The sequence below is a fragment of the Caloenas nicobarica genome, chromosome 3 (genome assembly GCF_036013445.1).
Source record: "Caloenas nicobarica isolate bCalNic1 chromosome 3, bCalNic1.hap1, whole genome shotgun sequence".
Taxonomy (NCBI): Eukaryota; Metazoa; Chordata; class Aves; order Columbiformes; family Columbidae; genus Caloenas; species Caloenas nicobarica.
The window spans coordinates 112,701,154-112,716,213 of record NC_088247.1 but is presented as its reverse complement, the minus strand read 5'-3'; the positions used below and the strand labels follow the sequence as shown (position 1 = coordinate 112,716,213).

General features: G+C 44.3%; 1 protein-coding gene across 1 annotated transcript; it reads left to right on the top strand.

Moving 5' to 3' along the window:
* Positions 1 to 249: 249 nt before the first annotated feature.
* Positions 250 to 14,823, top strand: RAB1A (RAB1A, member RAS oncogene family). The gene is made up of 6 exons (XM_065631738.1): positions 250 to 526; positions 7,483 to 7,555; positions 9,670 to 9,765; positions 11,248 to 11,343; positions 12,373 to 12,504; positions 12,755 to 14,823. The coding sequence occupies exons 1-6, from the start codon at positions 504 to 506 to the stop codon at positions 12,950 to 12,952; spliced, it is 618 nt and encodes a 205-aa protein (XP_065487810.1). The 5' UTR covers positions 250 to 503; the 3' UTR covers positions 12,953 to 14,823.
* Positions 14,824 to 15,060: the final 237 nt, after the last annotated feature.

The following is a 15,060-nucleotide window of genomic DNA, read 5'->3' as shown; positions in this document are numbered from 1 at the left end:
ACGTCTTCCCGCCGACGTCACCCCGGGCCAGCTCCTCCCCGGCCAATCAGCAGCGCCGCCCGCCGCGCCGAGCCGACGGGGCCGAGGGAAGAAAGGCCGGCCGGGGCGCATGCGCCGGCGCCGCCGCGGGGGCCGCCGGGAAAGCGAGTCCGCCGGCACGGCGAGCGGCCGCCCGGCGGCGCTGGCAGGCGGCGGCGGCGCGGACTCGCTTTCCCGGCATGCCCCGCCGCCGCCCCCCGGCCATGTAAGCGCTGCTCGGCGAGAGGCCGCCCCGTTTCCTGGTTGGGCTCTGGCAGCCATTTTGGGCTGAGGAGCGAGCGCGGAGGCCGCGGAGCGGGCAGGGCGCCGGCGGAGGGGCAGGCCGAGCCGAGCGCCGGGCGAAGGCGGGAGCCGTTGGACGCCTGCATCCGCGGAGCGCCCGCCTCGGCGGCGGGAGGTGCCAGGCCGCGACCGCCCCCCCTCAGAGCGCGCTCGCCGTCCCTCGGGCCGCGGGCCCCACGGACATGTCCAGCATGAATCCCGAATAGTGAGTGCGGGCCGGGGGGGCCCCGCCGCGGGCTCGGGCCCGGCTGCCCCGCCATCGGCAGGCGGGGGGGTGAGGGGGTGAGGCCGCCGCCGGGCCTGGCGCGGGAGGATGGGAGGGGGGGGCCGGGCCTGAGGGCCTCGGGCGGCCCCGCGGTCACCGATGGAGCGGGGGCCCGGCGGCGGGGGGCGGGCGCTCGGGCCGCTGCTGCCGGCCCGGGGGCTTGGGTCACGGGCACCGGCGGGGGAGGCGGCAGCACGGCGGGCCATGAAAAGTTAATGATGTGCGTGCTCCAAACCCATGGGCCCGGCGATGCGGGCGGCTCCGGCATCCCGCCCTCCTTCCGGGAGCGCTGCCGGCGGGGCAGCGAACGGCGGATTTCCCCGGCCTGGAAAACGCACATCGGAGCCCGGGCTACAACAAGCGAGGGGGGGGAAACCAGCTCTTTGTGAAAGCCGATCTTCCTGGCCGGTCGCGGCTGGCAGCTTACTAGTCAGAGGTCCACCCTTCACTTTAGCTGCAAGTCATGTGTGTGTCACATGGCTCTTGCAAAACACTTCTTGCCTATGTAGATTTTGCAACGCTGTGACTTGATAATGAAATGCTCTTGGGGCTGTCTTGAGCTGAAATAGCACTTGCCTAGAAAACCTGGTGATGGCACAGGGTTTTTTATTTTCCAAAGGGTCGTTGTATCTCACAGTACAGATATGGCCTTTTTCTCTAATTGGCCTGCTCGGGAGTAAGACTGTCAGAGCTCTCTGGTCAGCAGTTGTCTGTATCCTGGCAACTGTAAGAGCAGTGGCTTTCCCACCAGGATGTCGGGCACAATAAACCTAATTTTACTCATGGCTTTTTTGAGTGAATCAGAGGGGATACTTGGGATTAGTTTAAAAAGCACTTTAAAAAATAGCTGCTGCACTCTCAACACTTAAGTGTTGAAGAGTGTTTTTAGGATTCTTTCACCGATGTTGTCTCTGCTGGCACTCCCGTTTGGGATGATGGAGCCAGTGTGCCCTCTAATGTAACTCAAGTAGTTATGGTACCGAAATGCCTGTATGGTAGGACATTACTGTTCTAGATACCCATTGTCTCCATTCAGGGATGACACTTCTAACAACTTTTGTCCTCAGAGCATGTTTTTCCACACAGCTGAGGCTGCTGACTTGCATGGTAAGGGCTTTTGTGCTCTCTGCTTATGGCAGTGTGGTTGCAAGCACTCTGGGCCCATTAAAATCACCTGAAGAGCAAACAGGAGTAGAAGGCAAAGTGTAGTCATCAGGTCGTGTGAGGGAGTTCGTGCAAATGAAGAGGTACAGCCGGGAACTCAAGTTACATCTTGGCAAGATGACATAACAAGATTGCTCGTGTGGCTTTGGAAAACACCAAAACAGTAGCTGGATGTAGTCAGTGGGTGAAACACCAACAAATTGTTGATGCCTCTGAGATCGTAATGACTTGTGGGGTTAAACTCACATTTACTATGCAGGCGGGTGGTTCTGTAGTGAAAGACTGCTTGAAAAGTGTTAGGCCACTGGCACTGTCTGCACAGAAACAGATCGAAGGGTTTTTTTCCGTATCTATTTTTTACCTTTCGTGAAGCCTCTCAGCTTTCTAGAATCGGATGCAAAGAGTAGTTTCCTGCAATGAGATACTGAATGCTGCCGTGAAGATGGGGAAAATGTTTTGAGGGAGACTTGTTCTCAGTGAAGAGTGCTCATTCATGGTGGTAAGGATGGCTGAGTTCTTGAAAGCGAAACAAAGAGGAAAAGCTGTAGTTTAAGATTAATTTGTAATATTAAATTGCTACTTCCTGAGAGGGTTGTATCTGCAGGATGAGGATAGGAGATGGGAAGGGTGTGGCGAGATGGACAGAAGACATTTGTCACTGCAATATGTATGCTTGGATCAATGTTAAACCAGGGATAAGATTTATGGGATTCTAACTTATTCCTTCTGGTTACCTGTAATGGGTATGGATGTCCGTTTGTCCTTTTAGAAGTGCCTTGCCTATAATATAACACATGCTTACATCCTTATCACAGCTTCAGATCAGGCTGTAGCCCCAAATCCTTTTTCCTGGGCATGCCAGAACTCTCAGAGGTCAGTGGGATAGCTAGTTAAAATTTCTTAATAAAAAGACCTACCTCCTTCAATTTTCTTAAAGTTACAGGATTAGAAGCTGCTGGTGCCAGGATTTGCAGGAAGTTTGTGCTCAAAAGCTTCCTTGAAATGTCAGGGCCGCGGGACAACCTAGTGAACTAGTTCATGTGCTTTTGCATTTGAGTGAAGGAGCTGAAGAGGGGTGGATGAGAGATCAGTGCTAGCATTTGGAAGGTAAATTCTAAAAACACCTGCCCACCTAGCACTGGCATGCATTCCTTCTGTGTTTCTCCCACCTTATGGTATTTAAATGAGGAAAATGTCAATATTGACTCTGCTGTGACTAGGTCATGTCAGGTTTGGCATTTCCTACCCCTTCTGCAACTTGCAGGTAGTAGGCTGACTAGTGTAAACACTGAGTGAACTATCCGAGGTGGTATCAGGAATTAATCTTGATCGATGTTCTGTAGTGTCTGGATCTTGTTCTAGATACCTTCTTCAAGGGGTGATGGGGAAATAAAGTGCTTTTTGGAGTAAATCTGGAGGTTTTTGCCACCTTCTGAAGTGCTGGAGAATACCTTTGTGGGGGTTTTCAGTCTTGAGTGATGGTATTCAGTAGATGACAATCTGACAGCTTCTGGGTTGCTGGAATAATCTGAAATTGTTTGTGTTCTAACCTTTCTAAACAGCAATCTGCAATGCAAAGTGGCATTATGTCTTCTGGATTCTGTTTACTTACACAAGCAGTATGTAATCAGAGTGACAGTCATGCTCCTCTTCAAAATTTCTGGGGTGGTAGAACAAAGACTGGGGATTTGAGGCTGTGAGTACCTGTTTACAGTGAACTTACTTGCAGCTGACATGGGTGATTAAAGCTGATTCCAGCAGTTCCTTGTTGGAGACAGATGACTACCTAGTCTTGTCTGTTTTGGCATAAAACCTTCTTGGTGTTTAAAAAGAAATCCCCACATGTCTACTTGTATAAACAACAGCATTGTAGAGGCCCACAGGTCCCTTGTTCCACACAGATTTGGCTAGGTCTGTCCTAAACTTGACTTTCTGGTCTTCTACTGAACTTGCTGACTATCGCGTGGAAAATGCATGTAACAGGAGGATACTGCTTCACTGTTGAAAAATTTGACAGGGCTGTTCTGTTGGAGATGCCTCTCTTTTTTTTTTTTTTTTGCAAGAAGCAATTAAACTTAACATATCTATCCTTTATCTCTTTGGCAAGAGGAAGTTACCGTATCCTCTTCCTCATGAGGAGGCTTTGAAAGCCTCACTCTTACTGACGATACCTGCTTGCCTTGCTGCACTATTCTTGCAGCAGGCCAAGCATGACTTGCTTATATAAATGGTGGGAAATAGTTGAATGATAAATCTGAATTCACACTATCTCCATGTAGTGTGGAGAAGGCTATGCTGCATAGCTTGGCCTGCTTTATGAAGACTCGCTTAACTGGAAGAGCTAAGCCTTCAGGTTTAAAGAGCAAAATTCAGTGGCTTCAGAAATTAACCTGTATGGCTTGTTGGGCACTTCACTACCATTGAACCTCTTAAACTACACTGACAGAATATTTGTGTTATTCCAGAAATGGGTTTCTGCAGAACTTTTTGTAGCTTGTTTTCATCTTCAGTTGATTTCAACTGTTGCTGTACCCTGAGAGCTGTCCCTAGCATCACACCATGTGTAACAGGGTGTATGTTTGGTTCTCTAGGCACCTGCTGTATTTTAAAAGGTCCTAAAGGATCTCTACTTAGAAGGGAAGGCATTATATTGTTGGAATATGGAATTATTTTAATTTTTTAAAACCTAAATAGCAAGTTTCTACTTTATTTCTGAATTATGCAAGTCTGAGCATCAGTCTTGCTTATCTGGCAGAACTAGGTTTTTGTGGCATGGCACCTGTTTCTAAGCTGGAGACAGAGGAGGCTCAGTAAAGGATGTTCCCAGCTGTGCCGCAGCCTGACTGGCCCTGGCCTTGGTTTTGGTGGGGGTGAGGCAGGTGACTTAAGTCACCATATGAGCTTGTGGTGGGGGTCACTTGCTTCTGGTAATACTGAAGCCCCAGAGTGAGGGATGGTCTTAATAGCAGAGATGTCAAACTTAGTATTTAAGGCTCCTGGGCTCTTGTTACTTTAACTTAACCGTAGCACTGTGTATAAATCATTGTTGTTCTTGTTTGCTTCTGAACAGTGAAAGATCTAATAGCAGGGGAGATCTGGTTGGGAGCTGCTCTTAGCAGTGAGAGTAACAGAGGAAGACAAGTTACTTGATGTTTGGGGGCCGGGAGGACCTGCATTCCCCTTGGAAGCAGAAGGAGGCTCTCAAGTGGGTCTTTCAGACTCCTAGCTGAAGCCTTACCTAGGAAGGAATTAATTTTTTTCCACTAATTTTAGTGAAGACAATATAGTCGCAATACTCATGTGTTACCATTCTTAAGGGGATTATAACATGCTGCAAGCTCTAATACTTTCAAGTGTATTAGTGCTTGCTGTAAGTAATAATTTCACTTCAGGATTGCTGAAAATTCTGGTTTTGCAGAGAACTGAACAACCCGAACTTCCTGCTGAAGTAGGGAGGAGTTGTTTGAAGGCTGAGGCAATTGTGCCTTCAGTTTATGCATAATTGTGGGGGAGGAGGCCCAGGCTGAACAGCAGACAAGGTCTCAGAGCTGTTGTACCTTACCTTTGTTTCCATATTACCTTGAATTTCTCAGAACTAAGTTATTAGTGAGGATTATGAGTTTTAAGTGTCTCTTGCTACAGGGGCTGTCAGTAGCCCTTTGCCTTGGTACCTGTGTGATGGTGGTGGTTGAGTGGCAGCAGAGCTGTGTAGCTGAAGATAACTGTAATACTTCAGTGGGCTTAAACCACATTTTTTTATGATTAAAGAACAACTGTGCATCCTCGGCCACACTGGGCTAGTGCTTGTGGTGGAGTTGCTGCAAATGGAGCCCCAGGAAACACCAAATCTTTGAAGCACACAGGGAGGCAGCACTTGGGGCTCCAGGTTGTGTGGGAGTATTTTGTTGTCACTTCATGGGTAGGCCCAATTTTCAAGAAACATGTATGTTGTCAGTAATGACCAGTGTAAGAATAGGAGCAGTAATAATGCCTCTGGTCACTAATAGTGCTTCAGCTATCTTGGAGCTGTTAAGATATGTGGGTTGTGATGTAATGTGACTTATCTCCGCTGAACAGTTTGGGTTAATAACTGTCATTCTACTAAAACCATCTTGCCTTGTATTAGTGCATGACATGACAGGTGGAGCAGTGAGTTCTGTGACCGTAAACTGCTAGATATCCTTTGACTTTGATTTTTTTTTTTAATATCTTGAGTGCTTTTAGCTTTACACTGTGGGAGAAGGTTGCATTTTTAAAGATCAGCTTATTAGTTGCTGCATTTACCACTTTCGGCTTCTCTCTAGCCTTGAGAGAAGTGCTGTGGAAAGTGATGAGTGTTTCAGTTGAGCATGTTCTTGCAGCCTGGGACCAGCCAGGATGACAGTTGTCTGGGCACTTGCGCAGAAGAGCGGTGAGAAGCCGAGCGATGGACCATCAGTTTGGCTGTTATTTGGGCATGGATGCAGTTTTCTGGCTGGATTCCTGCCAGCCACAGTCAATGGCGATGTTGGGGAATAATAGGTGGGGAAAGGTGACTTCAGACATTTGTGTACACTTTGTCTCAATTTGGTTAAGTAGACAAATACATCTGTTGTAAACTCCTGTGGTTAAATGAGAACAGGACTTAATCCTGGATGCTACAGGACTGAAGAGTTCTAAACCTAGAATAGGCTAGTCTAGTACTTAAAAGCAAAATAACTTGTGTAAGTGGTGGTTTCTTGCTTTTTCCCTGCTACTTGATCTCTAGTAGTAAACTGCCTCATTAGTCTCATGACTAGCACAAAATCTAATGTTTTGCCAACAGTGAAATCTTCACCACTCTTCGAAATATAAGACTAGGTTGGTCATTGATCCTGTGCTTGTTCCCTCAATGTAGGGAGGACTTAACATTAAGCAAAAAAAGAATTGACACCTTGTCCAGTGTGACTTGAGAATTACTAATATTGCACCAGATATCCAGAATTACTAATATTGCACCTGATGTCCCCTAGAGAATGGATGTATCCTCATCTGGCAATGGCTTTAGCTTTATTTTAATTCCTGAAAGGCAAGTGGAGTATGTGGTCACTGTCAGCTGTTAATAGTCTATTGTGCAAGGTGGATGTTCATTTTGCTTTAGCAGGCCACTAAATTGAGTGTTCATAGTTTGTATATTTAAATTGCATATTGTACTCTTGGATTCTTCTGGAACTTAAATTTGGGTAACAAACTGAGGAGACAATTGTTTGCTTTTGGCCAGCTACATGGCATTGGTGAAGCTTGGCAGTGGAGTAAAGCCTTTGACTTTAAAGAAGATGCAAAGATAAGGGCTCTGGTGGACAGCAGGCTAGTAATACCATTTGCATGTTAGCTGAGTCACTCAACCAAATGATGAGGTATGCTCTTAATTGCAAAGCTTGATTTTAATCTTAGCTAGGCCACAAAGGGCTGCAGTAGGAGTGTATTAGTCTTGGTGATAGTCACACTTATATCTCCAGAGTAACTTCCTGGGAAGGCACAGTTCTACACAAAAATTCTGAGTTCAGAGCATCTACCTCTACATTTCCCTTAGCAGGTGAACTAAGTGAATTGTGAGAGTGTCTAAACTGGACAGAAAAGCTTGTAGTTGTTGGTGACTTCCCTAGCAGGGATGTAATTTACCCTTCTGAAACATAATAATATGCTAGCTATAAGGAATTTGGTTCTTGATGGTATTTTTCATTAAGTGACTTAATTTTTTTTTCCTTCTGCAGTGACTATTTATTCAAGCTACTTCTGATTGGAGATTCCGGTGTTGGGAAATCTTGCCTTCTACTTAGGTTTGCAGTAAGTGATCATGCTTGAAAACTTCATGTAACAAAGCCATCCAGTACTTAGCAAAATTTTCTCTGCTACAAGAACTATTTGGAAGGACTGATGGTCTCTCTGGTCTGATATACCAAGGATAATGAAAGTTTTGAAAAGTTTCTGCATTTGTTTCTAGCTGATGTATTTGTTCATGAGTGATATGGGAAGAAATAGTATCAAGAATGTCTAGTCTCATTTTCATGTTATTTAAGAATGAGAAGATGTATTAATTTCCACAATTATGCTAGTGGTGTAATGCTGAAGATGGAAGAACGTACTTAAATTCTGGGGTGTGTGCCTTCAGGCATGAAGAGTACAAATGTGTCAGGGCAAAACTTGGGTCAGTTACTGCTTGATCTGAATATTTTCAGCCAGATGAAGTTTGATATTTTCATTGGAATGGCCTACTGACTGCTTAGCCAGAGGGAGAAGTAATTTAAATAATACTCTAGGAATAACAAGGCCTTATGCTTCCTTTAGTGAATGAGTATGTAATAAATGTTAAAATTGCTGGTGGGTTGAAGCAAGGAGCTCTTATTTTCCTGTCAACAGGAAAAGTTAATGGGTTTGACAGCTGAGTAGAAAAAGCTGGACTCCAGTGAACTCCTTATCTACATCTATGCCAAAGTGCAGCTTTGTCACGGGAGGGGAGAATATAAGGTATTAGTTTAGAAACTAGAGTTTGGTAACTACTGCAAGATGATGGCAGCAGTTTCACAGCCTAAAGAGTTGCTTTAGGCACCTCTGGGAAGAGTCTGTTTCATGTTATTAATATGAAATGGTGGTCTAGTGTGTACAAACAGCATCACCCAAGCATGTGCAGTAGTAGGACAGGAAGACACTAAAACCAATATGAACACTAGAAAGATGTAACCTGCTCTGCTCACTGGAGGCAGTGGGTTGGAAGCGACAGCAAGGCTGGAGTAGCACTCCTAGATCAGTCCAGCCTGCTTCTCTGAATTCATTTTGGCTTCATGTGAATAATCCGATGTTTCTTTTTTGATAGCCAGCTTAAGTTTGTGCTCAGTTATCTGGCGTTTTTTCAAATAAGTAGCTTTTTTCCTTTAGAAATTTGACTTCCTAACAAAGCTATTTTACCCTGACATAAGGAATTTCCGCAGCATTCGCTTACCTCTGTTCTTCTTGCTCTAGGTTAAATGGCGTCAGGCTTTTCAAACATACCCTTTTGAGTGTTAAAATGTTAAGGAAATGTCATTCTTAAAGGCTTAATACCTTATTCTTTCTTGCACGTGTTCCCTCAGGCAGATGTATTACTACTAAGGTGTCTTCCATTCACAACCCAAAGAAATCCCTTGCTTTTGTGATAGCTGGTGGTTCCATAAAGCCTTTTGTGGTATATAGTACCTGAAGTTCTATCCTACTGGTACTTCAGGAATAGAAACTTCAAGCTAACAATCGCTAGAAGGTAGGAAAGACTGAGCCAGCGCTTCCCGTGAGCCTTAAGGCCTGGTGGAGGCTCTGCAGTCAGGTCTGTGCGAGCTGCTAAACCAGGGTTGTTTTCCTTCCCATATTTACACAGGCTGCAGAGCGGAGGACTCAACACAAGTAGCCAGGCTGTAATTCTAAACTGCCTTAGCAACCAGCTGTGGCAGCAGAGGGCCTGAAATTTGGATGTGGAGTGTGACTGAGGCACAGCCCCCGACCTGTTGTAGGTAGCTGCCATGTAATAGAGATGAAAAACCATCAAAGGAAAATAAAAATCTGAGGCATTTTAATAACCATAATGGTTATTCTAAGTAGCTCTTCAATCTGCCAACATGAGACTGTTTTTTAAACTACAGCTCAAAAGGACTTAATACTACAGGATTTCCAGAAAAGAGGCTTTTAAACTTGTTTTTGGAACATAAGTCTTGTTGTTTGAGGTGCTTTTAAAGAACTTTGCAGAATTTTTTGAAAATTAACTACTCAGTGGAAATACCTAGCTACCTACTGGACTTTGCCATGAAGGATCAGGCTGGTTTTGCTCAGGAATTAAGTACTTTTGTTTGCTTGGTGCCTGCCTGTTGCATAATGAAATAGGTGAGTGCAGAAGAGGTGCGGCTGGCTTGACTTATGTTCACTCTTTCTCCTAGGATGACACGTACACAGAAAGTTACATCAGCACGATTGGTGTGGACTTCAAAATCAGAACTATAGAACTAGATGGGAAAACAATCAAGCTTCAGATAGTAAGTAGTATTTCTCAACTCCTGGGTACTTTAATCTCTTGAAGACAGAATTACATTCATAACTGTTGGTAGTTATCTTTGTACTTTAACCATTAAAAAATAAGTGACATTGTCCCTGTTGCAAGAGGCTAGGCAGTCTTTACAAGATTAGAAGACCTTCCATGACCTCTCCTTAAAGAAGGATGCTTGTCCAGGCTGTGTGCCTGAAAGAGGAAATGACTTGTTACAAATTTATTTTCCGGGGGAGGAAAAGATGGAGTATTGAAAAGGCACTATGGGCTGTGAGCTGAAGAAGGGTAGAAACCCATGCCAGAGTGCTCTCATATCAAAACTGGTGTAGTTCTGCAGTATTTAGCAAGGATTTGTAAGTGCAAGAACATCACATTGTTGTCCAAGATGCCTGAATTCCACAGCAGCTGTTAATAGCAGGCTGCAGTGACTAGGGCTGGAAACTCTGCTTTTGTTGATCCGAATGGAAAAACTGACAAATGCTTGTAACTGGCCTGTCTGCTTTAGTGCTGGGTGGTGTTTTCTGGTTATGCTTTTGGCCTTTCACTTGGAACAAGCAGGGGAACAGACTTGGCAGCTCTTTCATCTAATCTTGAAGCACTCTGAAAGGGTGGCTGGTGTAATGAAATCTAATATCTATGCAAGGTCACACAATCCTTGTCAGCCACTGCTTCCAGCTCAAGCAGAGGCTCTCAGGACTTGGAGGCAATGACTCAGGGATTCCAGGCTGTGTTGTGGAGCAGGAGTCCAGTTTATGGCCAGAAAGCTGAGTCTGAGCCTCCAGACTCTGATGTAGCTGTCCCGAGTCCAGAGGAGCCCACTAGGAATGCTGTCTACTACTGAAATCTGCGAGTCTATTTTTTATTATGTGGCTGACCATATTCTCAACATGGCTCCAGGGAGAGAAGTGTTTGGGTGAGTGCTGTTCCCATCCTGGTGCAGAGGGAGGGCAAGCACCTAATGTCCTCCCTTAACACTCTCAGCAGAGGGGAACCAAGTTTGGTTTGAGTTGTTGCACTTCATCCTCTGAAGTGGATGTTGTCTTTAAATGTTGCCTTTAAATGCTCTTGCTCAGCTCCTGTACCTGCGAAGCTGAAGGAGTGGTCCTGTTAGAGACCCATGTCTCTCTGACCTTAACAGGTTTTCAAGCTCTGGCTTGTATGTTTGTTCTTCTGACCACGGTGGCTTCTGTTTTGGGTCAAAACTACATAATGTTTTCCTCAGTGAGATCTTTATGTGCTTGTCTGGAACCAAACAAATGAGCACTTCTAGAAAAGTACCTACTGAAGTGTAGTTCTTAGGATTTCAGAAGATTGGGATATCTTAACTATTTGCATATGGTTTCAGAGCCCTTTCTGTAGCTGTGAGTTGGATATGCTTGTAGTGGCATGGCTGAGCTGTCTTTCTGGAAACTCATGCGTTAACATGGATACAGCTACACTGCAGTAACTGATCCTGTTATTTGTCTTGTAGTGGGACACGGCGGGACAGGAGAGGTTTCGAACTATCACTTCGAGTTACTATAGAGGCGCTCATGGCATCATAGTTGTGTATGATGTTACGGATCAGGTAAGTGTTAGACCTGTGCCTGGAGAGTTTCTCCAGGTGGAATACTCTAGGCTGATAAGTAAATAAAACTGGGTGTTTCACAGTTTAGCACTTCTTAAGGAGACAGTGACCATGTTCTTCAGGCTGCATTAAGGTTTATCAAGCCAAATATGTGTTAATCTCTGGTTTGGGCCTAAACACAGAAATAAAAGGAGCAGTGGGATCTGTGGCTCTAAAGCAATTTTATCTTAGACTTAACATAAAACTTGCTGGGCAGGTAATTGGTTCTATGTGAATACTTCTCACCCTGCCTTTGGTAGCAGGAAGTCTGGGTTATTGGTGGAAGCTGTTGAAAGACTTCTGAATGTACTTCAGCTTTGGTCTATAATAAAAACTGGCATTTGAAACAGAAAATTCTCAGCATGTGTGACAAACAGGCTAGTGTTTTCTGTGGGAGAATCTCTTGAAGATTACTTGTGCAGTTGTCCTGTTTGAAGGGCTCTTAGGAAGTGTAGAGTTTCCTGAATTAATAGAAAAATTGGTTTCAATCACTAATTTGAATATCAGCTCAGCATGGCAGTTCTGCATTTCTGGAGTCAAAGGTTGTTCCAGCATCTCTACAACAATGGTTTGCACCTAATAGCAGGTACCTTGTAAATGCCTGGAATTCTTCTGGTTTCAGCTGTGTCTTATCTCTGCTACAGGAGGAGGAGGAAGAATCCCAGATGGTAGAAGTTGTTGACTATTCAGGATGTGGAGCAGGGAAAAAATAACGGGTGGGAGTGCAGTGAGGGAGGACAGACCAATCATGTAGGGCTTGGAGCATGGGTTGAGGAGTTCTGTAGACCTTGTGGCAACTCCCCTGTCCTGGGGCAATTGGGAATATTGTGCTGCAGACAAATACAGTAGCATTAATGTTCAGAGTTCTCTCTTGTGGTTGTGAATCACACCGATAAGTACACGGCTTCATATTCTTTCCCAGTCATTACTGAACAGTGCTGAGCTTCCCTCCTGGTGAAGAGTCTCGCTTACAGTTCTCTTATCTCCTAGGAGTCTTTCAATAATGTAAAACAGTGGCTGCAGGAGATAGACCGTTATGCCAGTGAAAACGTCAACAAGTTGTTGGTGGGGAACAAATGTGATCTGACCACAAAGAAAGTAGTAGACTATACAACAGCAAAGGTACGTTCATATTGATGTGTGTTTGCTTGGTTGAGCACCTAGTCTGGACTATAATGCTCTTCAAGTTCTAGTGCAGGGAAGCACCTTGGAACACAGATAGCAAGCAGTTTATGCAGTGCATAGTCATCATCAGACAGGAGCTTGAGAGTGGGGTGGTGGTCTAGAAACTTGTGGTTTATCCAGCGGTTCACCAGAAAACAAGGTATGAACCTGTGTATGAACTTACTGTTCACTGTTTCTCAATTTGCAGGAATTTGCAGATTCTCTTGGAATTCCATTTTTGGAAACCAGTGCAAAGAATGCCACAAATGTAGAACAGTCTTTCATGACCATGGCTGCTGAGATTAAAAAGCGAATGGGTCCGGGAGCGACAGCTGGTGGTGCGGAGAAGTCCAATGTTAAAATTCAGAGCACTCCAGTCAAGCAGTCTAGCGGAGGTTGCTGCTAAAACTTGCCTCCCCCCTTTTGTCTCACAACAATGAATTTGCAATCTGAACCCAAGTGAAAAAAAAAAAATTGCCTGAATTGTACTGTATGTAGCTGCACTACAACAGATTCTTACCGTCTCCACAAAGGTCAGAGATTGTAAATGGTCAATACTGACTTTTTTTATTCCCTTGACTCAAGACAGCTAACTTCATTTTCAGAACTGTTTTAAACCTTTGTGTGCTGGTTTATAAACGTGTAATCCTTGTTGCTTTTCCTGATACCAGACTGTTTCCTGTGGTTGGTTAGGATGTATTTTTGTTTTGATGTTTCTATTGGCATGTTTAGATGTCAGGTTTAGTCTTCTGAAGATGAAGTTTAGCCATTTTGTATCAAACAGCACAACAGTGTCTGTCACTTTCCATGCATAAAATTTAGTAAGATATATGTAAGATCTGATTTGCTAGTTCCTTCTTGTAGAATTATAAATGGAAAGATCACACTATCTGATTAATAGTTTCTTCATACTCGGCATATAATTTGTGGCTGCAGAATATTGTAATTTGTTGCACAATATGTAACAAAACTGAAGAAATGTTTAATAAATATTGTACTTATTGGAAGTAATATCAAACTGTATGGTGATAAATATTGTCTTAATTTGTACGGCTAAGGGGGAAATCAGGCTTGCATTGTGCACAAAACATATCTGTGTGCAGCCATGGCTCTCAAACCTTCTAGTAGACCAGAGACCTGCCCTGCAACTAAAACTAGTGACTATGGCCCAAAAGACTGAGTTGTCATGGTGCTTAAGACACATACGCTGTACCAGGAACACCCCACCAATGTTCATGGAGGCATAATGCACCTGGAATGTACAACAGTTCCCTAACTTAGTCTTGGAACTTAATTTATTTCTCAAGGACTCAATGTAGGGAATTTCCTGTCCACTTTGTGAAGTAGGGGAGAGAACAGTATTTCCCTCACATGAATGACTTCAACATAACCTTGAGGTGGTGTAACTTTCTACCAGTATATTATGTCTTTTCTATATACTGTTAATTCCATCCTCTTTTAATCAATACTCTTAGTGCAACAGCTTAATTTCTATTCTGTTATGCATAGAGGCATCAGAAGGATGAAATGGGGACAGTTAACGCCCCACAACAGACTGTTGCTCACAGTCGGCGCTATGTCATGTCAAACAATTTGGAACTAACCAGCAGCCAAGAGGTTTTGGACAGTGTGTGAGTCTTTGTACAGAGCTAATCAAATCATTAGTGCCTGATGTCTAGCTAAAAGCCACAGGAAAGCTAGCCTATAACACTTCCTATACATGTAAAATTGTTCAGCTTTATCTAAACTCAAATGTTCAGCCTATTCTGTAAATAGTCTCATGTTTGAAAGACCATGTAACATTCCCCTAGTAGTAATACACCCTGTGATAGTACAAATATAGCCTAGGTATGTTGTGAGGTATAAACTAAAATTGGTGCAAATATCCTCTTTTTTTGGGGGGGGGTGGGGGGGATGACTTTGGCTAACAGCTTTCTTCAACATAGTTGCATCAATCAACAGGCAATTGTAATACCTAAAGTATTGTCATGGTTAAGTTGAACTCTTCCACTTGAGACCTTCACAATAAAGTGATGTGCTTTCTATTAGAGATGTGCTTGTTGGTATAATTCATTATCGAATGTGACTTGCTCCTGGAGAGCGGGAGCAGTAGGAGTAGTGAGTACTGCTGAGATCAGGAACCAGAAGGAGGTGTGTTGAGGGTAAAACATCTTCCCGTCAGAGAAGTGCACAAATGAACTTAAATGTCAAGATGCCTGCTGCATACTATCCAAAACAATGTTAATATATACAGTAATAAAAGCATTGCAAAACCAACTTGGGCTACACCAGTTGTTTGGTGGTTATTTTGTTTTTTCCTAAGTCATTCCTGTGCTGTTAAATGCCAGACCCTGTGGTTGTCTGGCTGAGGTGAGTGGAAGAGGGTAGAGCAGGTCTAGAAATCCTGCACAAGGGCACTGTAGTTTCACCTGTGAGCTGAAATACTAAATGCCTTTGATGTAGTGGGTCAGGCTGAAGACTTGCAAGGGATAGCAAACAGGGAGCAGTAGCATC

Excerpts from the sequence above, each read along its gene's own strand:
- RAB1A (XM_065631738.1), top strand. The coding sequence starts at position 504 with ATGTCCAGCATGAATCCCGAATA. Across the intron at positions 11,344-12,372 it reads TGTATGATGTTACGGATCAG|GAGTCTTTCAATAATGTAAA; the intron begins GTAAGTGTTAGA and ends CTTATCTCCTAG. Across the intron at positions 12,505-12,754 it reads TAGACTATACAACAGCAAAG|GAATTTGCAGATTCTCTTGG; the intron begins GTACGTTCATAT and ends CTCAATTTGCAG.